The sequence below is a fragment of the Entelurus aequoreus genome, linkage group LG24 (assembly GCF_033978785.1).
Source record: "Entelurus aequoreus isolate RoL-2023_Sb linkage group LG24, RoL_Eaeq_v1.1, whole genome shotgun sequence".
In the NCBI taxonomy this organism is placed as follows: domain Eukaryota; kingdom Metazoa; phylum Chordata; class Actinopteri; order Syngnathiformes; family Syngnathidae; genus Entelurus; species Entelurus aequoreus.
In genome coordinates, this window is record NC_084754.1 from 41,489,180 (window position 1) to 41,514,574 (window position 25,395).

Here is a 25,395-nt window from a genome sequence, read left to right on the forward strand (position 1 = left end):
GTCTATTCAATTGAATATAAGTTGAAAAGGATTTGCAAATCATGGTATTCTGTTTTTATTTACCATTTACACGACATGCCAACTACACTGCTTTTGGGTTTTGTACTTTGGGTTACTCACCTGTAATCTGTTCCATTGACCGGTCCCCAGGTGTAAGTTCTGACTCCTCGATCAATGTATCTCTGCGAGAGGTAACATCAGTAATTTACCCAACAATCCTCATTATAAATATCGTTCCCTCACCTCGTCCTGAGTTTTCACCAGAGTCTGAATGGTGCGTTCACCCGTCTCGCCGTCGATCATCATTCTCCGGATCTGCCGGGTGAGAGTGGCCGCTCTTTGATTTACGGTGTACGTAAATGTTCCACACCGCTACCTTCGCACCACCTCGTAAACATGACAAACATTTTTCGATAAACATCTACCTCCACTTTAATATCGTTCTCCAGCTCAGCATCCAGGAAGTCCAGGGTCACAGGCTCCTGGAATTTAGGATTCTATAAGGAAAGGATGACAATTCAGTTGTTAAAAAAAAACCTTACGAGATGTTTTTAAGTGTTTTCACTCAATAAATGTCATCTTTTCAAAAACTGCTACGAAAAATGTATACAGGTATAATCATTTTTCCCCAGTCCATACAAGTCATTGTTTTAAAACTATGTCAATCCAAAATAGACAAAGCTTTTTTCAACATGTATTCAAAGGGGACTTATGATAAATCTCCTCTTTCCTTATTTATAAATGTTGCTAAAATGTTAGCTAATCGTGGTAAAGCGACAAATCATACAGTTTTAGATGCCCCTGTTCACAGGGTTTCAGAGTATTTTTTATTTTTTAACGTTCTATTTACAGTGCATTCGGAACGTATTCACGCCGCTTCACTTTTCCCCCCTGTTTTGTTTTGTTACAGCCTTATTCCAAAATTGAATAAGTTCATTTTTGTAATCAAAATTCGACATACAATACACAATAATGATAATGGGCATATAATAACAACATTGTTAATATTTGGTTACTATTTAGGTCGCAATATATATATAGAGTAGTGGTTCTTAACCTGGTTCCGATCGAAGTCACACTGAGTTGCAGGTGTGTAATTTGTTGTGAGTTTATGCAGTGTTGGTTTTGTTGTTTGAACAAGGTGATGTTCATGCACGGTTCATTTTGTGCACCAGTAAAAAAAACATGGTAACACTTTAGTACTGGGAACATATTCACCATTAATTAGTTTCTTATTAACATGCAAATTAGTAACATATTGGCTCTTAACTAGTCATTATTAATTACTTATTAATGCTTTATTCGGCATGGCCTTATTATAACCCTAACCCTCTAACCCTGGCCCTAACCCTCTAACCCAGGGGTGGGCAATTAATTTTTACCGGGGGCCGCATGAGCAACCCTAACACTGCTGGAGGGCCACATCGACAATATTTTAATTAAATTTTGCTCAATATTATTTTTGATATATACCGTAAGATAAATAATAATAATAATAATAATAATAATATTAAAACTTTAATTTAACCTAACTTAACTTTATACCAAAAGCACTGCTTTGGAAATCATTTGTACCCCTTTCAGAGATCACATTTAGTTCCCCTTAAACATCCTCATGTTGCACAATGAAATGTAAGCATGGGATGAAGTGTGCATTCCTGTAACTTTCTCTAGTAACAGCATTCCATGATTAATATAAATAAATTAACATTAACAATAAATGACAGTAAAATAAGCACACGTATGACTGAGGAGTCATAGTGTAACTTTGTGTGGTGTTTGAGTTGTCCGACTTTTTGTGTGGCCATAAACGCACCAGTGGTTTAGTGGTATGTGTGTTGGTGACAGATGACAAGTTGGTTTTGGCCTGGTTTGTACGGCAGAAAATGACTAGTTTTTCGAGATAGGAGTGTTTTACTCATGTTTTTAGTGTGGTTATGGCCGAATATAAACAGTTTTGCTCAATAAAGTGACCGATACAATTCCTGGCCTCGAAGCATCTCGATAGACGTTACAATAATTGAACGGTGTTCATTTGAACGGTGTAGACGAACACCGTTAGGGCCGCTTGTTGTCACTGTCACTCAGAGTTGCAATGCAAAATTACACAGAATAAACGTGTTTATTTTGTTTAGAATTCAGATGGGATTTGATTTGGTGCGCGGCATATATTTGCTGTGCGCAGAGGACGCTTGAGCAGTGCGCAATTACGCAGGCGCGCACCTTAGAGGGAACGTTGCTTGGCAGTCCATGTCTTGTTGAAAACACGCCATTCGTCATCAACGTTTCTCTTTTTAGCGTCTCGGGTGTAAACCGTGCATCACTTGTCGCTGTGCGCCTTCACTCACAGGTTACACACGGACATACGCCCATAAATAACACTTTTCAAAATAAAAGCAGCACAGTTGTATTGCGCGCACGACAGATGTTTTTTCAACTTTATTTTGTAATTTGTGATTGCAGCTGTTCACATTCACTCACAATCACGCACGAGCATATATAATGAATATTATCAACAACAGTATCAATATTAGTTACAATTTCAACATAGCAGTAATTAAAAATAACAAACACAAAAATGTGTGTGTGTGTGTGTGTGTGTGTGTGTGTGTGTGTGTGTGTGTGTGTGTGTGTGTGTGTGTGTGTGTGTGTGTGTGTGTGTGTGTGTGTGTGTGTGTGTGTGTGTGTGTGTGTGTGTGTGTGTGTGTGTGTGTGTTCTTGTATTTTTATCCTTCTTGAGACATCCACAAGGAAAAGTACCTTCCATATTACATCTAATAGAGAATGTCTCATTTGCACCCCTGGTGATGAAATATATCAAAATTAGGGTGGTCCCATGAAAAATTGACTATCAACATATGAAATAACAAGTGTGTGTAACAAATTTGAGGTGCTCCCCCTCTGGCCAAAATATGTAATAACAAGTGTGTGTAAGAAATTGAAATTGGCCCCCTTTGGACAAAATTAATGAAAAAAAATAAAATTAATATGTACATAGAGACATACTGTAATAACTTGAAATAAATAAGAAAGATTAAAAACCAATTACAAACAAAAAATTCCCCAAAAAATAAATTAAGTAAGATCAGTCTTTTTCTCACAATGTGTCAATTTTTTTCTTATAAAATTGGGAACAATTTTTCATATTCTTTCTGTAATAGTGCAATATTTTCTCTTAAAATTAAGACTTTTTTTATGTAAAATCATTACTTTTCAAGGCAAAATGCTGACATTTGTCAAACAAAATTCTGACTTTTATCACAATGTTGCCAATTCTTTTGTTGTTCTTGTAAAATAGTGACATTTTTTGAGTAAAATTATGACTTTTGTCATCATTTTGCCAATTAAAATTCCAATTATTACTATAATATGGCCAACATTTAAAGTTGTCTTATACAATTGTGACTTTTGTCGAGTAAAATTCCAACTTTTATCATAATATTGCACAGATGTTCAGTTTTTCTTGTAAAATGTTGACTTGCGTTGAGTAAAATTATGACTTTTACCATTATGACTTTTGTCATCATTTTGCCAATTAAAATTCCAATTATTACTATAATATGGCCAAAATTTTTAAGTTTTCTTATACAATTGTGACTTTTGTTGAGTAAAATTCCAACTTTTATCATAATATTGCACAGTTTTTCAGTTTTTCTTGTAAAATGTTGACTTGCGTTGAGTAAAATTATGACTTTTACCATTATGACTTTTGTCATAATTTTGCCAATTAAAATTTCAATTATTACTATAATATGGCCAACATTTTAAAGTTTTCTTATACATTTGTGACTTTTGTCGAGTAAAATTCCAACTTTTATCATAATATTGCACAGATGTTCAGTTTTTCTTGTAAAATTTTGACTTGCGTTGAGTAAAATTATGACTTTTACTATTATGACTTTTGTCATCATTTTGCCAATTAAAATTCCAATTATTACTATAATATGGCCAACATTTTAAAGTTTTCATATACAATTGTGACTTTTGTCGAGTAAAATTCCAACTTTTATCATAATATTGCACAGTTTTTCAGTTTTTCTTGTAAAATTTTGACTTGCTTTGAGTAAAATTATGACTTTTACCATTATGACTTTTGTCATAATTTTGCCAATTCAAATTTCAATTATTACTATAATAGGGCCAACATTTTAAAGTTTTCTTATACAATTGTGACTTTTGTCAAGTAAAATTCCAACTTTTATCATAATATTGCACAGATGTTCAGTTTTTCTTGTAAAATGTTGACTTGCGTTGAGTAAAATTATGACTTTTACCATTATGACTTTTGTCATCATTTTGCCAATTCAAATTCCAATTATTACTATAATATGGCCAACATTTTAAAGTTTTCTTATACAATTGTGACTTTTGTCAAGTAAAATTCCAACTTTTATCAAAATATTGCACAGATGTTCAGTTTTTTCTTGTAAAATGTTGACTTGCGTTGAGTAAAATTATGACTTTTACCATTATGACTTTTGTCATAATTTTGCCAATTAAAATTTCAATGATTACTATAATATGGCCAACATTTTAAAGTTTTCTTATACAATTGTGACTTTTGTCGAGTAAAATTCAAACTTTTATCATAATATTGCACAGATTTTCAGTTTTTCTTGTAAAATGTTGACTTGTGTTGAGTAAAATTATGACTTTTACCATTAGGACTTTTGTCATAATTTTGCCAATTAAAATGTCAATGATTACTATAATATGGCCAACATTTTAAAGTTTTCTTATACAATTGTGACTTTTGTCGAGTAAAATTCAAACTTTTATCATAATATTGCACAGATTTTCAGTTTTTCTTGTAAAATGTTGACTTGTGTTGAGTAAAATTATGACTTTTACCATTATGACTTTTGTCATCATTTTGCCAATTAAAATTTAAATGATTACTATAATATGGCCAACATTTTAAAGTTTTCTTATACAATTGTGACTTTTGTCGAGTAAAATTCAAACATTTATCATAATATTGCACAGATTTTCAGTTTTTCTTGTAAAATGTTGACTTGTGTTGAGTAAAATTATGACTTTTACCATTATGACTTTTGTCATCATTTTGCCAATTCAAATTCCAATTATTACTATAATATGGCCAACATTTTAAAGTTTTCTTATACAATTGTGACTTTTGTCAAGTAAAATTCCAACTTTTATCATAATATTGCACAGATGTTCAGTTTTTCTTGTAAAATGTTGACTTGCGTTGAGTAAAATTATGACTTTTACCATTATGACTTTTGTCATCATTTTGCCAATTCAAATTCCAATTATTACTATAATATGGCCAACATTTTAAAGTTTTCTTATACAATTGTGACTTTTGTCAAGTAAAATTCCAACTTTTATCATAATATTGCACAGATTTTCAGTTTTTCTTGTAAAATTTTGACTTGCGTTGAGTAAAATTATGACTTTTACCATTAGGACTTTTGTCATAATTTTGCCAATTAAAATTTAAATTATTACTATAATATGGCCAAAATGTTAAAGTTTTCTTATACAGTTGTGACTTTTGTCGAGTAAAATTCCAACTTTTATCAAAATATTGCACAGATGTTCAGTTTTTTCTTGTAAAATGTTGACTTGCGTTGAGTAAAATTATGACTTTTACCATTATGACTTTTGTCATAATTTTGCCAATTAAAATTCCAATTATTACTATAATATGGCCAACATTTTAAAGTTTTCTTATACAATTGTGACTTTTGTCGAGTAAAATTCAAACTTTTATCATAATATTGCACAGATTTTCAGTTTTTCTTGTAAAATGTTGACTTGTGTTGAGTAAAATTATGACTTTTACCATTAGGACTTTTGTCATAATTTTGCCAATTAAAATGTCAATGATTACTATAATATGGCCAACATTTTAAAGTTTTCTTATACAATTGTGACTTTTGTCGAGTAAAATTCAAACTTTTATCATAATATTGCACAGATTTTCAGTTTTTCTTGTAAAATGTTGACTTGTGTTGAGTAAAATTATGACTTTTACCATTATGACTTTTGTCATCATTTTGCCAATTAAAATTTAAATGATTACTATAATATGGCCAACATTTTAAAGTTTTCTTATACAATTGTGACTTTTGTCGAGTAAAATTCAAACATTTATCATAATATTGCACAGATTTTCAGTTTTTCTTGTAAAATGTTGACTTGTGTTGAGTAAAATTATGACTTTTACCATTATGACTTTTGTCATCATTTTGCCAATTCAAATTCCAATTATTACTATAATATGGCCAACATTTTAAAGTTTTCTTATACAATTGTGACTTTTGTCAAGTAAAATTCCAACTTTTATCATAATATTGCACAGATGTTCAGTTTTTCTTGTAAAATGTTGACTTGCGTTGAGTAAAATTATGACTTTTACCATTATGACTTTTGTCATCATTTTGCCAATTCAAATTCCAATTATTACTATAATATGGCCAACATTTTAAAGTTTTCTTATACAATTGTGACTTTTGTCAAGTAAAATTCCAACTTTTATCATAATATTGCACAGATTTTCAGTTTTTCTTGTAAAATTTTGACTTGCGTTGAGTAAAATTATGACTTTTACCATTAGGACTTTTGTCATAATTTTGCCAATTAAAATTTAAATTATTACTATAATATGGCCAAAATGTTAAAGTTTTCTTATACAGTTGTGACTTTTGTCGAGTAAAATTCCAACTTTTATCAAAATATTGCACAGATGTTCAGTTTTTTCTTGTAAAATGTTGACTTGCGTTGAGTAAAATTATGACTTTTACCATTATGACTTTTGTCATAATTTTGCCAATTAAAATTCCAATTATTACTATAATATGGCCAACATTTTAAAGTTTTCTTATACAATTGTGACTTTTGTCGAGTAAAATTCAAACTTTTATCATAATATTGCACAGATTTTCAGTTTTTCTTGTAAAATGTTGACTTGTGTTGAGTAAAATTATGACTTTTACCATTAGGACTTTTGTCATAATTTTGCCAATTAAAATTTCAATTATTACTATAATATGGCCAAAATTTTAAAGTTTTCTTATACAATTGTGACTTTTGTCAAGTAAAATTCCAACTTGTATCATAATATTGCACAGATGTTCAGTTTTTCTTGTAAAATGTTGACTTGCGTTGAGTAAAATTATGACTTTTACCATTATGACTTTTGTCATCATTTTGCCAATTAAAATTCCAATTATTACTATAATATGGCCAACATTTTTAAGTTTTCTTATACAATTGTGACTTTTGTCGAGTAAAATTCCAACTTTTATCATAATATTGCACAGATTTTCAGTTTTTCTTGTAAAATTTTGACTTGCGTTGAGTAAAATTATGACTTTTACCATTAGGTCTTTTGACATAATTTTGCCAATTAAAATTTCAATTATTACTATAATATGGCCAAAATTTTAAAGTTTTCTTATACAATTGTGACTTTTGTCAAGTAAAATTCCAACTTTTATCATAATATTGCACAGATGTTCAGTTTTTCTTGTAAAATGTTGACTTGCGTTGAGTAAAATTATGACTTTTACCATTATGACTTTTGTCATCATTTTGCCAATTCAAATTCCAATTATTACTATAATATGGCCAACATTTTTAAGTTTTCTTATACAATTGTGACTTTTGTCGAGTAAAATTCCAACTTTTATCATAATATTGCACAGTTTTTCAGTTTTTCTTGTAAAATGTTGACTTGCGTTGAGTAAAATTATGACTTTTACCATTATGACTTTTGTCATCATTTTGCCAATTAAAATTTCAATTATTACTATAATATGGCCAACATTTTAAAGTTTTCTTATACAATTGTGACTTTTGTCGAGTAAAATTCCAACTTTTATCATAATATTGCACAGTTTTTCAGTTTTTCTTGTAAAATGTTGACTTGCGTTGAGTAAAATTATGACTTTTACCATTATGACTTTTGTCATAATTTTGCCAATTAAAATTTCAATTATTACTATAATATGGCCAACATTTTAAAGTTTTCTTATACAATTGTGACTTTTGTCGAGTAAAATTCTGACTTTTATCATAATATTGCACAGACGTTCAGTTTTTCTTGTAAAATTTTGACTTGCGTTGAGTAAAATTATGACTTTTACAATAAAAATGCAAAAAGTTTTACTAGTGAAATAGTTATTTGTGATATTCCAACTAATTTTTCACAACAAGCTGTTTTATATTTACATAGTATCATTATTGTTGTAAATAAAAATCTTTATATATCTAGAAAGGGTGGTCCTAAAGAGGTAGGCATTTGTCGGAGGTCTCAAGAAGGTAACAAATACAAAAAGGTGTGTGTGTGTTTTTTTGTGTGTGTGCAAAAAAATAAATACAAACATTATCCACATAGCTATAAAACCTCCATTAAGAAAAAGTCACAATTTGATGAAGTCCATCAATAAAAATGAGGGTGGTATTTACAATTAGTCACTCTTTAAGGATGGAGTGAATGTGTCAGGACAAAAATGCATTTGCATACTAATCAACCACAAACATGTTTATTCTTTAGCATATTTATAATGTCACTGGGTCATTAAACAGTTTAGCAAGCCTTTGTGGTTTGCACAACAATGTTATTTGGTTCCTCAGTCAGGGTCAGTGGAAATGCAGGGTATAAAAAGTATAAAGGGAATCAGAGAAGTACTTAAAATGAAATATACATTTATATATGCATGGCTTTATGAGGGTATAAAAAGGAGTGTGAGCGGCATTCCAGTCCTATAGCTCATATATTTCCATGCCAACGATATGCAGGGACACTACTGCCCTCTTTTTGACAAACCAAATTAAATCAATAAAAAAAATCCATGATTGAATGCACGGTGCGTAAAATGCTCGTTGACATAATCAAGTTGCATGAGTTCCTTACTTTTGGCGGCGAGTAAAAAATGCAATGGGGGGGGCGGCAAAGAAAGAGGACGTATCACGGCATGAATAAGAGAGAGGAAGACAAAAGAAGGAATTAATGATCAAGGGCTAGCAATGGTGCATGACACAGAATAAGACATCAAACACATTGAAGAGAGACAGGATGTGAAAGGGAGAAAAAAAGAAACAATTAGAGACAGGAAGTAAATGAATACGAGAGGATTGGAATGTTTAACGCCAACAGAAGAGCTGTGTCAAACATTCAATGTCAGAAGTGGTTGAAATGTTCTTTGTTACGGCTCTTGGGTTGGGTCTATGCAGGAGTTACTCGTAATACCATATTTTCCGGACCATAGGGCGCACCGGATTATAAGGCGCACTGCCGATGAGCGGGTCTATTCAGGTCTATTTTCATACCGGATTACAAGGCGCATTAAAGGGGTCATATTATGATTTTTTTTCTAAATGTAAAAGACTTCCTTGTGGTCTACATCAGTGTTTTTCACTAGTGTGCCGTGAGATACAGTCTGGTGTGCCGTGGGGGATTATCTAATTTCACCTATTTGGGTTAAAAATGTTTTTTTGCAAACCAGTAATTATAGTCTGCAAATGATGTGTTGTTGTTGAGTGTTGGTGTGTCTAGAGCTGGGCAGAGTAACCGTGTAATACTCTTCCATATCAGTAGGTGGCAGCCGGTAGCTAATTGCTTTGTAGATGTCGGTAACAGCGGGAGGCAGTGTGCAGGTAAAAAGGTGTCTAATGCTTAAACTAAAAATAAACAAAAGGGTGAGTGCCCTTAAGAAAAGGCATTGAAGCTGAGGGAAGGCTATGCAGAACAAAACTGAAACTGAAGTGGCTACAAAGTAAACAAAAACAGAATGCTGGACGACAGCAAAGACTTACTGTGGAGCAAAGACGGCGTCCACAATGTACATCCGAACATGACATGACAATCAATTTTAACAATGTCCCCACTAAGAAGGATAAAAATAACGGAAATATTCTTGATTGCTAAAACAAAGTAGATGCGGGAAATATCGCTCAAAAGAAGACATGAAACTGCTACAGGAAAACACCAAAAAAAGGGAAAAAGCCACCAAAATAGGAGCGCAAGACAAGAACTAAAACCCTACACACAGGAAAACAGCAACAAAGTCCAAATAAGTCAGGGTGTGATGTGACAGGTGGTGACAGTACACCTACTTTGAGACAAGAGCTATAGTGATGCATGCTTGGTTATGGTTTAAAGTCATATCCAACAATTGCGACAAGGACTTTTTACTGTCAACTGAGTTTCATTTTTTAATGATTTCTGCTGGTGGTGTGCCTCCGCATTTTTTCAACGCAAAAAAAATGTGCCTTGGCTCAAAAAATGTTGAAAAACCCTGCTCTACATAACATGTGATGGTGGTTCTTTGCTCAAAATGTTGCATAGATGATGTTTTACACATCATCTTCAAGTCACTTTCTGACAGTCGCTTCAGGATGCGCCGTTTTGTGGGCGGGTCTTATTTACGTGCCTCCACTTCGACAGCGTCTTCTCCCCGTCATCTTTGTTGTAGCGGTGTAGCGTGCAAGGACGGGAGTGGAAGAAGTGTCAAAAGATGGCGTTAACTGTTTTAATGACATTCACACTTTACTTCAATCAATAACGGAGCAGCATCTCCTCATCCGTAGCTCTCTAGTGCAACAACAACACCCGAAATGTGCCCCGTGACCGGAACTCTCTAATAACTAAAGTTCCTTGGGTGAATAATGTAAACTCACTACACCGGTATGTTTTAGAGCTTTCATGGCAAGTTTACTTATAAGTAAGAACTTCACACTACTTTAAATTAGAAATGGCAACAGCGGAGGATGAATGTCCCTGTAGAGAGGGGGCGTGGCCAGGACCGGCCTCGAAGTCAGCGACAGGTGCGTAGATGGTCCACCTGGGCCTTGTTATCTAATCACCTGTCGCTCTGTATAAGCAGCAACCGGGAGGAGAGACACAATAAAACTGCATTGTAACCCTGAACCGGGCTCTCATGTCGGTGCTTGGTGGTCCGAAGAACCCACTGGGGGGCAACCTCCACAGTCCCATAACAAGAAGATAGAGAAAAAGAAGAAGCTTACGGACTACGGCGTCACCATGGACTACAAAGGCGGAGGCGCGCAAATTTTCAGGACTTATGCGGATCCCAAATACAGATCAGCAGGTACCAGAAGGTAAGAAAAGTTGCTTTTGCATAATATTGCCAAACAAAATGCCGGATAATATGTCTTACCTTATACTTATACACACACCATAATAATACTCCTATGTTGAAGGACAGTACAATCCATCAAGCGGTGTGGCTTCATAGCTTACCAAAGTTTTACTAAAACATTTTGATAGATTTGTGAGCGCCGTGTGTAATGTTCTATATTTTCAATGGAACATATAGAATTTTGGTGTTGTTTACTTGAGTCATATTGCAGTCTACACGTATGTCTTAGGTGTGACTGCCATCTACTGGTCACACTTATCATTACACCGTGTACTAAATAAAACTGCTTCGAGGTTGGTAAGCACAACCACAATTATTCCGTACATTAGGCGCACCGGGTTATAAGGTGCACTGTCGATTTTTGAAAAAATGAAAGGATTTTAAGTGCGCCTTATAGTCCGAAAAATTACGGTAATACTACGCTAGAAAATATGTGGTAACCTGGGTATCTAGTACCGCACATAGACTACTTCTATCTGAAAACCCTTCTACTTGATCTCACCTCGTGAAATGTGATATCATACTTATTATTGAGCCTGAGATTCCTGTTATGGATCCTCTTCTAGACACAATCATGGACAAGTGTAAACAGAAAAAACAAAACACTGTACTGAATATAAGACTGAAAAAGACGAGTCGTCTTATATTCGGGGTTTAGCGCTTTAGGCATCCACACCAGCAGGTGGCGTCAAAGTGTGTATATTGTCAAGTTACACAAAACAGGTGAAAAAAGTGCATACTGTACCTTTGGCTGGAGATTAGGGTGCAAAAGGACGTAGCCGTTTGGATCGATGGCAAAGTAGTATCCATTTGGGCCGATCTGGATGGTGAGAATAGGGCAAGGAGATAATCACAGGACACAAAACATGCATACAAACTGTGTACCACTAATCTCGCAAAAATGACTAATGATCTATTGCTAACGATGGATTCTGATGCGTCATCTATGTTGCTGCTTCTTGATCTTAGCGCCGCTTTCGATACCGTCAATCATAATATTTTATTAGAGCGTATCAAAACACGTATTGGTATGTCAGACTTAGCCTTGTCTTGGTTTAACTCTTATCTTACTGACAGGATGCAGTGCGTCTCCCATAACAATGTGACCTCGGACTATGTCAAGGTAACGTGCGGAGTTCCCCAGGGTTCGGTTCTTGGCCCTGTACTCTTTAGTATTTACATGCTGCCGCTGGGTGACATCATACGCAAGTACGGTGTTAGCTTTCACTGTTATGCTGATGACACTCAACTCTACATGCCCCTAAAGCTGACCAACACGCCGGACTGTAGTCAGCTGGAGGCGTGTCTTAATGAAATTAAACAATGGATGTCCGCTAACTTTTTGCAACTCAACGCTAAGAAAACGGAAATGCTGATTATCGGTCCTGCTAGACACCGACATCTATTTAATAATACCACCTTAACATTTGACAACCAAACAATTAAACAAGGAGACTCGGTAAAGAATCTGGGTATTATCTTCGACCCAACTCTCTCGTTTGAGTCACACATTAAGAGTGTTACTAAAACGGCCTTCTTTCATCTCCGTAATATCGCTAAAATTCGTTCCATCTTGTCCACAAGCGACGCTGAGATCATTATTCATGCGTTCGTTACATCTCGTCTCGATTACTGTAACGTATTATTTTCGGGCCTCCCTATGTCTAGCATTAAAAGATTACAGTTGGTACAAAATGCGGCTGCAAGGCTTTTGACAAAAACAAGAAAGTTTGATCATATTACGCCTATACTGGCTCACTTGCACTGGCTTCCTGTGCACTTAAGATGCGACTTTAAGGTTTTACTACTTACGTATAAAATACTACACGGTTTAGCTCCAGCCTATCTCGCCGATTGTATTGTACCATATGTCCCGACAAGAAATCTGCGTTCAAAGAACTCCGGCTTATTAGTGATTCCCAGAGCCCAAAAAAAAGTCTGCGGGCTATAGAGCGTTTTCTATTCGGGCTCCAGTACTCTGGAATGCCCTCCCGGTAACAGTTAGAGATGCTACCTCAGTAGAAGCATTTAAGTCCCATCTTAAAACTCATTTGTATAATCTAGCCTTTAAATAGACCCCCCTTTTTAGACCAGTTGATCTGCCGTTTCTTTTCTTCTCTCCTCTTCTCCCCTGTCCCTTGCGAGGGGGAGTTGCATAGGTCCGGTGGCCATGGATGAAGTGCTGGCTGTCCAGAGCCGGGACCCCGGGTGGACCACTAGCCTGTGCATCGGTTGGGGACATCTCTGCGCTGCTGACCCGTCTCCGCTCGGGATGGTTTCCTGTTGGCCCCGCTGTGGACTGGACTCCCGCTGATGTGTTGGATCCACTGTGGACTGGACTTTCACAATGTTATGTCAGACCCACTCGACATCCGTTGCTTTCGGTCTCCCCTAGAGGTGGGGGGTTACCCACATATGCGGTCCTCTCCAAGGTTTCTCATAGTCATTCACCGACGTCCCACTGGGGTGAGTTTTTCCTTGCCCGTATGTGGGCTCTGTACCGAGGATGTCGTTGTGGCTTGTACAGCCCTTTGAGACACTTGTGATTTAGGGCTATATAAATAAACATTGATTGATTGATGATTGATTGATAATCTGGTTTTTGGAGTGGTCGCCATCTTTGGTAGTGGTTTGCACATGCACAACGATTCTCGTGACAAACTTTGTATGTGATTATCTATTATATTCTGTAAAACCATAGCAAGCGTTCATCACCTAAACTTGAATAACTTTTGAAATAATGAATCAATTATTTTTATTTTTCAGATTTACCAAGAATAATTAATGTTCTAAAAGTTTAGAAAATGTCAGATTCGAGATGCCGTGGACTACTGAACAAAAGGCCTATTTTCGGCTGAATTCTATCCACGCGGCTCAATTGCAATTCAAAGAACGGTTTGGATTTCGTGAATTTCCTGCCCACACAATGATCTACAGACGGGTCAACAAGTTCCGAACCCATAGGACTGTTAATAACCTCAATCGTAAAGATACTAACAGACAATCACACTCTGGACGACCGAAATCATCAAGGACACCACAGAACGTTGATGCAGTCCGAGACTCTGTTGTTCGCAGCCCACGCAAGTCTGTGCGTCGACAAAGTCAGGAGCTTGGAATGAACCGGGAGTCTGTGCGGAGAATTTTGATCGCAGATCTCGTCCTCTATCCTTACAGGATACAGATTCAACAAAAGCTTACACCAGCTGACGTGAGGAAACGAGTGATCATGTGCCAGTGGTTTTGCGATAAGATTGACGCTGCGCCAGACTTCCTTGACAGACCGTCCTATCCTAGGCTGTCCTTGCAGCACCGCAGATTGGTCCGTGTTTGTAAATGTCGAGCATGTGGCGCCTGCGGTGTACCGGAGCAAACATCAATCTGTCCGACTCACTGTGAAACGTGGCGTGAGCTTTTTGATGTCATTGAGAGACACGTCGATCCCCATCACACCCAGAATGAGCTGGTTCTGATGCTGAGAGACAGTGGGAGAGACACCAAGATAAATACATCAACCCCACCCCTACTGTTCACGCCATCTGCGATCACCAGTTTAGGCCACAGCACCTCGACGTTCCTGTCATCTTTAGTCCTGGTCTTGTTGAAGACCGGGAGTGTCCCCGTTATGACAAGACCCAGTTCCTGAGACAGGGACAAGGAACAAACACACACTCTTTTGAGCATCTTATTACTGATAAAGTATGTGTCTAAGTAACGTATTTTACGGACTATAAGCCTCTACTTTTTTTCTACACTCAGAACCCTGCGGCTAATTTATGGATTTGTCTTTGCTAACAGCCATAATGTGTTGTATTATAATAATAATAAATGCTGGTATAGTTTTCATATAACACAACAGAGACACTGAAAAGGTGTTTTATTTTGTGTGCTACGGTGCCATCTGTTGGACAAATTTGCTCATTGTTGCGTGCTTTTAACCGGAAGTATAATTCCCATTTTGTCTACTATTCGTCCATTTGACCAATCTAAGTATAAGACTAGATGTGACCAATCTAAGTCTAAGACTAGATCTGACCAATCTAAGTCTATGACTAGATCTGACCAATCTAAGTCTATGACTAGATGTGACCAATCTAAATCCAAGACTAGATGTGACCAATCAAAGTCTAAGACTAGATCTGACCAATATAAGTCCAATACTAGATCTGCCCAATCTAAATCTAAGACTAGATGTGACCAATCTGAGTCTAAGACTAGATGTGACCAATCTAAGTCTAAAACTAGATGTGACCAATGTAAGTCTATGACTAGATGCAACCAATCTAAGTCTAAGACTAGATGTGACCAATCTAAGTCTAAGACTAGATGTGACCAATCTAAGTCTAAGACAAGATGTGATCAATCTAAGTCTTAGACTAGATCTTACCAATCTAAGTCTAAAACTAGATTTGACCACTCTTAATCCAATACTAGATGTGACCAATCTAAGTCTAAGACGAGATGTGACCAATCTGAGTCTAAGACTAGATGTGACCAATCTGAGTCTAAGACTAGATGTGACCAATCTAAGTCTAAGACTAGATGTGACCAATGTAAGTCTATGACTAGATGCAACCAATCTAAGTCTAAGACTAGATGTGACCAATCTAAGTCTAAGACTAGATGTGACCAATCTAAGTCTAAGACAAGATGTGATCAATCTAAGTCTTAGACTAGATCTTACCAATCTAAGTCTAAAACTAGATTTGACCACTCTTAATCCAATACTAGATGTGACCAATCTAAGTCTAAGACGAGATGTGACCAATCTGAGTCTAAGACTAGATGTGACCAATCTGAGTCTAAGACTAGATGTGACCAATCTGAGTCTAAGACTATATGTGACCAATCTAAGTCTAAGACTAGATTTGACCAATCTAAGTCTAAGACTAGATCTGACCACTATTAATCCAATACTAGATGTGACCAATCTAAGTCTAAGACTAGATGTGACCAATCTGAGTCTAACACTAGATGTGACCAATCTAAGTCTAAGACTAGATGTGACCAATCTAAGTCTAAGACTAGATGTGACCAATCTAAGTCTATGACTAGATGTGACCAATCTAAGTCTAAAACTAGATGTGACCAATCTAAGTCTAAGACTAGATCTGACCAATGTAAGACCCAGTTCCTGAGACAGGGACAAGGAACAAACACACACTTTTTTGAGCATCTTATTACTGAAAAAGTATGTGTCTATGTACCGTATTTTACAGACTATAAGCCTCTACTTTTCTTGAAGTGGATCATATTAGTACATTGTTTGATTTATTTACTTCATCCATTCCATCATTTAATTCCACATACTGATATACTGAAGGTGTTAAGTGTTGTGCGTGCATACAAATGTTTTAAATTAAAAAAAATTCTAAGATTATATTTCTCTTCTTTTGTTGAGAAGAATTGTTGTATATCCTTGGCTAGCAGGTTATAGTTTGCTTTGTGTATACTTTTAGCTGTTTGCAAATTCACTATGTTGTGGATTTTCAGTATTTTCGATTCAATAAATAAAGGGTTTGTATGTTCTCTATATCCAACATGATGTATTATTATCACTGATCTTTTTTGTAACACCGTTAATGAATGAAGTGTACTTTTGTAGTTATTTCCCCATATTTCTACACAATAACTCAGATATGTAACACTAGTGAGCAGTAGAGAATATGAAGTGATTTTTGGTCTAGAACATGTTTAGCTTTATTCATTATTGACGTGTTTCTTGCTACTTGCGTAATGCATATGTTCCTTTTTGACTGTACTTAAATGTATAATGTATCTATCTGTATAATAGACTGTATTTATGTTATTCACATGTGAATAATGCTGTATAATATACTGTATTTATGTTATTCACATGTGAATAATGCTGTATAATAGACTGTATTTGTTTTTCACATGTGAATAATGTTGTATAATAGACTGTATTGATATTATTCACATGTGAATAATGCTGTATAATAGACTGTATTTATATTACTCACATGTGAATAATGCTGTATAATAGACTGTATTTATGTTATTCACATGTGAATAATGCTGTATAATAGACTGTATTTATATTATTCACATGTGAATAATGTTGTATAATAGACTGTATTTATATTATTCACATGTGAATAATGCTGTATAATATACTGTATTTATGTTATTCACATGTGAATAATGCTGTATAATAGACTGTATTTATATTATTCACATGTGAATAATGCTGTATAATAGACTGTATTTATGTTATTCACATGTGAATAATGCTGTATAATAGACTGTATTTGTTTTTCACATGTGAATAATGTTGTATAATAGACTGTATTGATATTATTCACATGTGAATAATGCTGTATAATAGACTGTATTTATATTACTCACATGTGAATAATGCTGTATAATAGACTGTATTTATGTTATTCACATGTGAATAATGCTGTATAATAGACTGTATTTATATTATTCACATGTGAATAATGTTGTATAATAGACTGTATTTATATTATTCACATGTGAATAATGCTGTATAATATACTGTATTTATGTTATTCACATGTGAATAATGCTGTATAATAGACTGTATTTATATTATTCACATGTGAATAATGCTGTATAATAGACTGTATTTATGTTATTCACATGTGAATAATGCTGTATAATATACTGTATGTTATTCACATGTGAATAATGCTGTATAATAGACTGTATTTATGTTATTCACATGTGAATAATGCTGTATAATAGACTGTTTTTATGTTAGTCACATGTGAATAATGCTGTATAATCAGGAATCAATAAAGTACTATCTATCTAATAGACCGTATTTATATTATTCACATGTGAATAATGTTGTATAATAGACTGTATTTATATTATTTACATGAGAATAATTCTGTATAATAGACTGTATATATATTATTCACATGTGAATAATGCTGTATAATAGACTGTATTTATGTTATTCACATGTGAATAATGCTGTATAATACACTGTATTTATTTTATTCACATGTAAATAATGCTGTATAACAGACTGTATTTATGTTATTCACATGTGAATAATGCTGTATAGCAGACTGTATTTTTTAGTATTCACATGTGAATAATGCTGTATAATAGACTGTGTTTATATTATTCACATGTGAATATTGCTGTATAATAGACTGTGTTTATGTTATTCACATGTGAATAATGCTGTATAATAGACTGTATTTATATTATTCACATATAAAAATACCTAAGTGTTTATTGTCTATTGTGAGCGAACTGTGGTGCTGAATTTCCCCCAGGGATCAATAAAGTACTTTGTATTATATTCTATTCTATACTTTATGTAGTATATTTTTTTACATGAGATTTCCAGTTCAATTTATCATCACTCATTATACCTAGAAATTTGGTTTCATTTACTCTTTCAATTTCTATTCCGTCTAGTTGTATTTGTGTTTGACTTTCTTTTCTACTGTTACCAAATAGCATTATTTTAGTTTTACTGAGATTCGACGATAGTCTGTTTTTGTCAAACCATCTTTTCAATTTGTTCATTTCATCTGTTATTATTTGTATTATCTTCTGAGTGTACTCTCCTGAACAAAACGCTGTTGTATCATCCGCAAATAATACTAACTTTAAATCTTTTGTAACTTTACAAATGTCATTTATTTAGAGATTGAATAATGTTGGTCCTTGTATTGATCCCTGAGGTACACCACAAGATATATTTAGCGTTGTAGAAGTGTGTTCGCTTAACTTCACGTATTGTTTCCTGTTCGTTAAATAACTTCTTATCCAGTTTAAGACCAACCCTCTGATGCCATATCGTTCTAGTATTTTTTTTTTTAATTTTGTGATTAATTATATATATATTGAATATCCATCCATCCATCCATTTTCTACCGCTTATTCCCTTCGGGGTCGCGGGGGGCGCTGGAGCCTATCTCAGCTACACTCGGGCGGAAGGCGGGGTACACCCTGGACAAGTCGCCACCTCATCGCAGGGCCAACAGATAAAGGGAAAAATATCCAAATCCATTGCTATTCTTTATAAAGTAAGACACATGCTGAATAAGAAATGTCTGCATATGTTATATTATTCTTTTATTTTTCCATATTTAACATATTGTGTTGAAGTTTGGGGAAATGTTTATAGAACAAACATAGACCCAATAATTAAACTTCAAAAAAGGGTCATTAGAATAATACACAAAGCGTGCTACTATGAACATACCAATCCATTATTTATAAGTTCTAATGTGTTAAAATTTTCAGATATTGTGTTTTTAAAAACAATGGAAATTATGTTTCGAGTAAAGAACAACAGCCTTCCAGCTTGTATTCTTAGGTTATTTCAATTAAGAGGAGAAAAATATTGATTTTTGAAATAGGTAAAGCAAGAACGAATATAAAATACAAATGTATTTCAGTTTTAGGAGTTAAATGGTGGAACAAGCTCAGTGATGAGCTGAAGACATGTACTTCTTTGTTAAGGTTTAAGAAAACATTGAAAGGTGAAATCATTGAAAAATATAAAATATAACGATTACTTTCATCCCATTGATTTTTTTTTTCTTTTTAACTTTGATGTTCCAGGTAATCTTATTTTCAGTGAAGGTATAGGTTAGGCAAATATAAGCCTTGGCTTCAGCCTATTCCTTTTTCGGTCATGCATTTTCTTTTTTTTGTGTGTGTAAATGTGTATGATTGTTATATATGTAAAATTTGTACTCTTAAACTGGTCACACAAAATGGTTGATGGTTGATTATACGACAGAAATAAACTTATTTCATTCATTCATTCAATTATGTCAAATGCTTTAGTTCAGGGGTCACCAACGTGGTGCCCGCGGGCACCAGGTAGCCCGTAAGGACCAGGGGCCGTACTTATCAAGCTTCTTAGAATTACTCCTAAGAAGTCTGCTAAGAGTTGACTTAAGAGTAAATAAATTCTTTGCTGAAAGCTGCACTTAAAAGTTAGTTATCAAGCGTCTTACTCACACTTTCAGCGAAGTGTAGGACTGAATCTTAAGTGTCACACTCAGAGCTGAATTACGACATTACTATGTGCCGTAAACGGAATTTTAGGTGACGTCATTTCTGTGTCCATAGAAATGACCAATCACGGAAGGGAATCTGTTGTCTAAGAATAAAGAAATATCTTGGAAATATTTAAGTGGACAATGGGAGTGTATATTTTGACAATAAACTACAAAATAATACAAAACAAACTAGCACTCACGCTACCGCTCCCTCTCTTCTATCGCCCACACACTCACTGACATCACTCACCTCACGGCCACACACATACGCTACTGTCATAACATTTTCTTTCCAATTCATTAATTAGGCAACTAATTTGAAACTGGTGTGGGTGGCTCTATATATACTAGCCCACTGCAGACACATGCAGAAATCAACAAGGAATCGAAAAGTATTAAATCTGTGACAAAAATAATATCCGCTCTGTCTAAACGATACCGTTTGATCAGCTGCTCGTCATCAAAAAACAACAACATTGTTCCGTTCCCTGAACGTTCGCGCACGTCTCTCTCGCCTCAGTGCCATCCCCTGCTGGCAACTCCTAACCACTTAAGACACCTCTGAAGGTCTCTTAAATATCGTGGAGAGTAGGAGTGATTCTTAGACTTAAGAACGTTGATAAAAAGCTTGTATTCTTAAGTTTGAGAGTAGGACTAAATTTCGCAAATTCTCAGGACTTAAGTGTAAAATGGCACTCTAAGAAGCTTGATAAGTACGGCCCCAGATGAGTAGCCCGCTGGCCTGTTCTAAAAATAGCTCAAATAGCAGCACTTACCAGTGAGCTGCCTCTATTTTTTAAATTTTATTTATTTAATAGCAAGCTGGTCTCGCTTTGCTCGACATTTTTAATTCTAAGAGAGACAAAACTCAAATATAATTTGAAAATCCAAGAAAATATTTTAAAGACTTGGTCTTCACTTGTTTAAATAAATTCGTACTTTTTTTTACTTTGCTTCTTATAACTTTCAGAAAGACAATTTTAGAGAAAAAATACAACCTTAAAAATGATTTTAGGATTTTTTTTTTATTTTTTTTTTATAATGTCCTGCCCAGCTTCTCGGGCAAATCATATAGCAGATGTAGATGCCCATATCGGCTGTTCAGATTTACTTTACAAAAGAGAAGTGTAGGATACTTCTCTTGTTGCCTTACTTGTATTTTGACTTTATTAAATGTATTTATATTATCATTTGGTGCAGCCGGGCCGGAGCAGGAGGGGATAGAAAGAGAGAAAAAGGAAGACAGAGGGGGGAATTGTGGGGACAAGAGGGGGATTAGACAGAGAGACAAAAACAACAACAGCAAACACAACAACAACAACAACAACAGAGCAATATCAGCAAATACGACATGTACAAATATGATGGTAAAAGTAATAGCAAATAAGCAGTTAGCGAAAATAAAAAAATAATACAGAAATGACAATGAGCATTATTACACTAAAAATGGCGCAATATGAATACCAATAGAAATAGTGCTATTGATAATAAACAATACCAATACTTTACCTTTATTATCAACAATACAATTGTTCAAATGCAACAATACATATACGTAATGATAACTTGAGATACGAAAGAATGCAGAAAAATGGAGGGGAAGAAAGAGAAGCAACCTACATTAACCTTATAGATTGTTATAGTAGCAATAGGTTAAGCTTTGTCAGTGTGCCATGTGTTATGCCCAGTTTACCCTAGGGCAACAACGTTAATATATGTTTGATGAAACGTGATTATGTGCATGAGTGTATGTGTGCATATGTACTTGTATATGTACAGTATGTGTATATGTGTGCTTGTACAGTGAATGTATATGTACAGTATGTGTATATGTGTGTACAGCGAATGTATATGTACAGTATGTGTATACAGTATGTGTGTTTGAACAGTGAATGTATATGTACAGTATGTGTATATGTGTGTTTGTACAGTGAATGTATATGTACAGTATATGTATGTGTGTGTTTGTACAGTGAATGTAAATGTGTAGTATGTGTATGTGTGTGTTTGTACAGTGAGTGTATATGTACAGTATGTGTATATGTATGTTTTTACAGTGAATGTATATGTACAGTATGTGTATACAGTATGTTTGTATAATGAATGTGCGTGTGGATGTACGAACTTTGAGTGTGTAAATATGTACTGTATTTATTTGTATATGTATGTGGGAGCGTAGGTACCTATGTATGTGTGTATGTATGTGTGTGAGTATATGTGAATTTGCATGTACAATACATTTGACTCCCAGTGTGTGCGGGAGCCAGAGTACGGCCCCAGCCTCCCCGAGAGCCCATCCCACAAACAGTAGGTGTGGTGCCCAGGGAACCAGGGGCCACCGCCCCCACGCAGCCAAGCCGGACAGCGACAGGATTTTAGGATTTTTAAACACATATACCTTTTTACCTTTTAAATTCCTTCCTCTTCTTTCCTGACAATTTAAATCAATGTTCAAGTAAATTTATTTTTTTTATTGTAAAGAATAATAAATACATTTTAATTTAATTCTTCATTTTAGCTTCTGTTTTTTCCGAAGAAGAATATTTGTGAAATATTTCTTCAAAGTTATTATGATTAAAATTCAAAAAAATTATGCTGGCAAATCTAGAAAATCTGTAGAATCAAATTTAAATCTTATTTGAAAGTCTTTTGAATTTCTTTTAAAAGACATTTTCTGGAAAATCTAGAAGAAATAATAATTTGTCTTTGTTAGAAATATAGCTTGGTCCAATTTGTTATATATTCTAACAAAGTGCAGATTGGATTTTAACCTATTTAAAACATGTAATCAAAATTCAAAAATTAATGTTAATCAGGAAAAATTACTAATGATGTTACATAAATTATTTTTTTAATTTTTTCAAAAAGATTCAAATTAGCTAGTTTTTCTCTTCTTTTTTTCGGTTGAATTTTGAATTTTAAAGAGTCGAAATTGAAGATAAACTATGTTTCAAAATTTAATTGTCATTTTTTTCGTGTTTTCTCCTCTTTTAAACCGTTCAATTAAGTGTAAATATCATTAAATATTAATAATAACATAGAGTTAAAGGTAAATTGAGCAAATTGGCTATTTCTGGCAATTTATTTAAGTGTGTATCAAACTGGTAGCCCTTCACATTAATCACTACCCAAGAAGTAGCTCTTGGTTTCAAAAAGGTTGGTGACCCCTGCTTTAGTTAGATCCATAAACACTGCTGCCGCACATTTTTTACTATCTATTGCATTGGTAATTTCTTCTGTAATTTCAATTAAAGCCATCGAAGTTGAAACATTAGCTCTGTATCCATTTTGGTTCTCTTCTAGCATTCTATTTTTGTTTGTGAAACTCTCTAATCTGTTATTGAACAGTTTTTCAATGATTTTAGAAAGTGTGTGTGTGGAAGTAAAGAAACAGGTCTATCATTTGTAAATTGGTGTTTGTCTCCAGTCTTATAAATTGGTGCAACTTTAACTATTTTCATTTTGTTTGGGAATTTACCTGTTTGAAATGATAGGTTACTAATATACATTAATGGTCCTCAGATCTCTTCAATAACCTTTTTTATGTGATATCGTAGTGTAACCAAGCTAGTGTCGTTAGCATTAGCTAATATGCTAACATGTTTACAAGTGTTTGTATTACTATTATTAACTTGCAATGGTATTCCTTTGTATTGTTTCAGTTTTGTAAATTCCTCAAAACGTCATCATGGAGTTATTGAATTTGTTTAGCTGATTGGAGAGCTAGCTTCCTCAGCTAGTGGGTCTGTTTGGAAACAAATTAAGGTATGTAAATAAATGTTTACAAAAGATTAATCTGCAGCTTATAGTCCGGTGTGGCTGATATATGTATAAAAAAAATTATTTCTTCTAAAATTTGGTGGGTGGGGCTTGAATACCGTTCTAAAGGTCGGAAAATGCGTAGAACGAAAAAAGTCACACCAGTGCATCGAGGTAGACGTTTGTCCACTGGACTTGTTTGGCTTGCTTGTCCGCCAGAACCATGGGTCTTCCTAAGACATCCAGGTACTCCTGCAGGACATGACAGGGAACACTGTCAGTGTTGAAAAGAACAGTGGTGCTAAACAACTCCCAGAAAGAGAGATTCACCTGCGTGTTGATTCGTATGGCTCCAATAGAAGGGATCTCGTAGAAGTAACCTGCAACACCAGTGGAAGGAAACACTGCTGAAGCACTGATAATTAGGCTTGATGCTCCAAACCGGTTTTCCCGGTTGTTCGATAAGAAATGAATCGAGTCCTCGGACTCGAATCCCTTTCTGAGAACCGGTACCCGTTCTCGAGACCACTATAGTAAAGAAAAAGAGTTGTTTTTTTACTCGAATCCCTGGGAACGAATCCCAAATGGGCAATGTTATGCCCATTTGATTGTAGACTCTTACTGACACCTTGTGGCGATATGAAAATACTACGCGTCATTAGTCAAGCCACTTCCGGGTTGGCGAGTCAGTTCAGTTCATGAGACAATTGAGAAGTAGACACGTTGTGTTAGCCTTGGAAAAGATAAGTCCGTAAGTAAATTGTTTAACTTGTCTATGTCACTCAATATTAAGGTGGAAAGTGGTTAAATTTAAAACTAAGATTTGTATTGAAAAACGATTTTTGTGCACTGTTTCAATGGATGTTTTGAGGACAGTCGTGTATTTCCACCATCAAAATAGTTTCAACACTCAGAAGTATTTGTTTGATGATAGTACTGTATATGTGTGTGAAGCTAATATTTACGTATTGTGTATTCAATTTCAGTATGTTAATTGAATCACATAGCTTATACATTTGTCATTGTGTGTATTTCCGTTTAAAAAGAAATAACAGTCCAGTGCAAGACAAAAGTAAAGATAGGAAAAGACAAAGCAAGATCAACAACAATAAACAGCCTAAATGGATTAATCTGCTTTGGAACTTTATTAGACGTCTTGGATTGTTTGTTGGCTGTCTGCCTGTGTGTGTAGTTAGTATGTTCCAATAGCAACAGAAGTGCACTTTTTGGAGAGCTGTATTATTTTCAGTTTTGTGCCCAAGGGACTGATTTTATTTAACACTATATTATTATCTATAGTTGTTTTTGTGTTACTGTATATATTTGTTTTTCTGAAAAATCCCACTTAATATACTTTGGGTAACAACAGTCAATATTTATTTATTGTATTTTTTTAGGGGGGTAACAGTCAATATTTATTTGTTGTATTTTTTAGGGGGGTAAAAGTCAATATTTATTTATTTATTTATTTTTCTTAT

The 25,395-nt window shown here is 34.5% G+C and overlaps 1 protein-coding gene across 1 annotated transcript in view; it reads right to left on the reverse strand.

The window, feature by feature from the left end:
* Positions 1 to 25,395, reverse strand: part of LOC133641805 (voltage-dependent calcium channel subunit alpha-2/delta-1-like) — a 421,610-nt gene that overhangs the window by 117,618 nt on the left and 278,597 nt on the right. Inside the window, exons 15-22 of the mRNA XM_062035835.1 lie at positions 24,248 to 24,297; positions 24,080 to 24,169; positions 14,685 to 14,777; positions 14,530 to 14,610; positions 11,881 to 11,955; positions 426 to 497; positions 244 to 315; positions 121 to 182 (exon numbers count right to left, since the gene is read on the reverse strand). Coding sequence (XP_061891819.1) covers positions 121 to 182; positions 244 to 315; positions 426 to 497; positions 11,881 to 11,955; positions 14,530 to 14,610; positions 14,685 to 14,777; positions 24,080 to 24,169; positions 24,248 to 24,297 — 595 coding nt within the window. The remainder of the gene's footprint in view (positions 1 to 120; positions 183 to 243; positions 316 to 425; positions 498 to 11,880; positions 11,956 to 14,529; positions 14,611 to 14,684; positions 14,778 to 24,079; positions 24,170 to 24,247; positions 24,298 to 25,395) is intronic.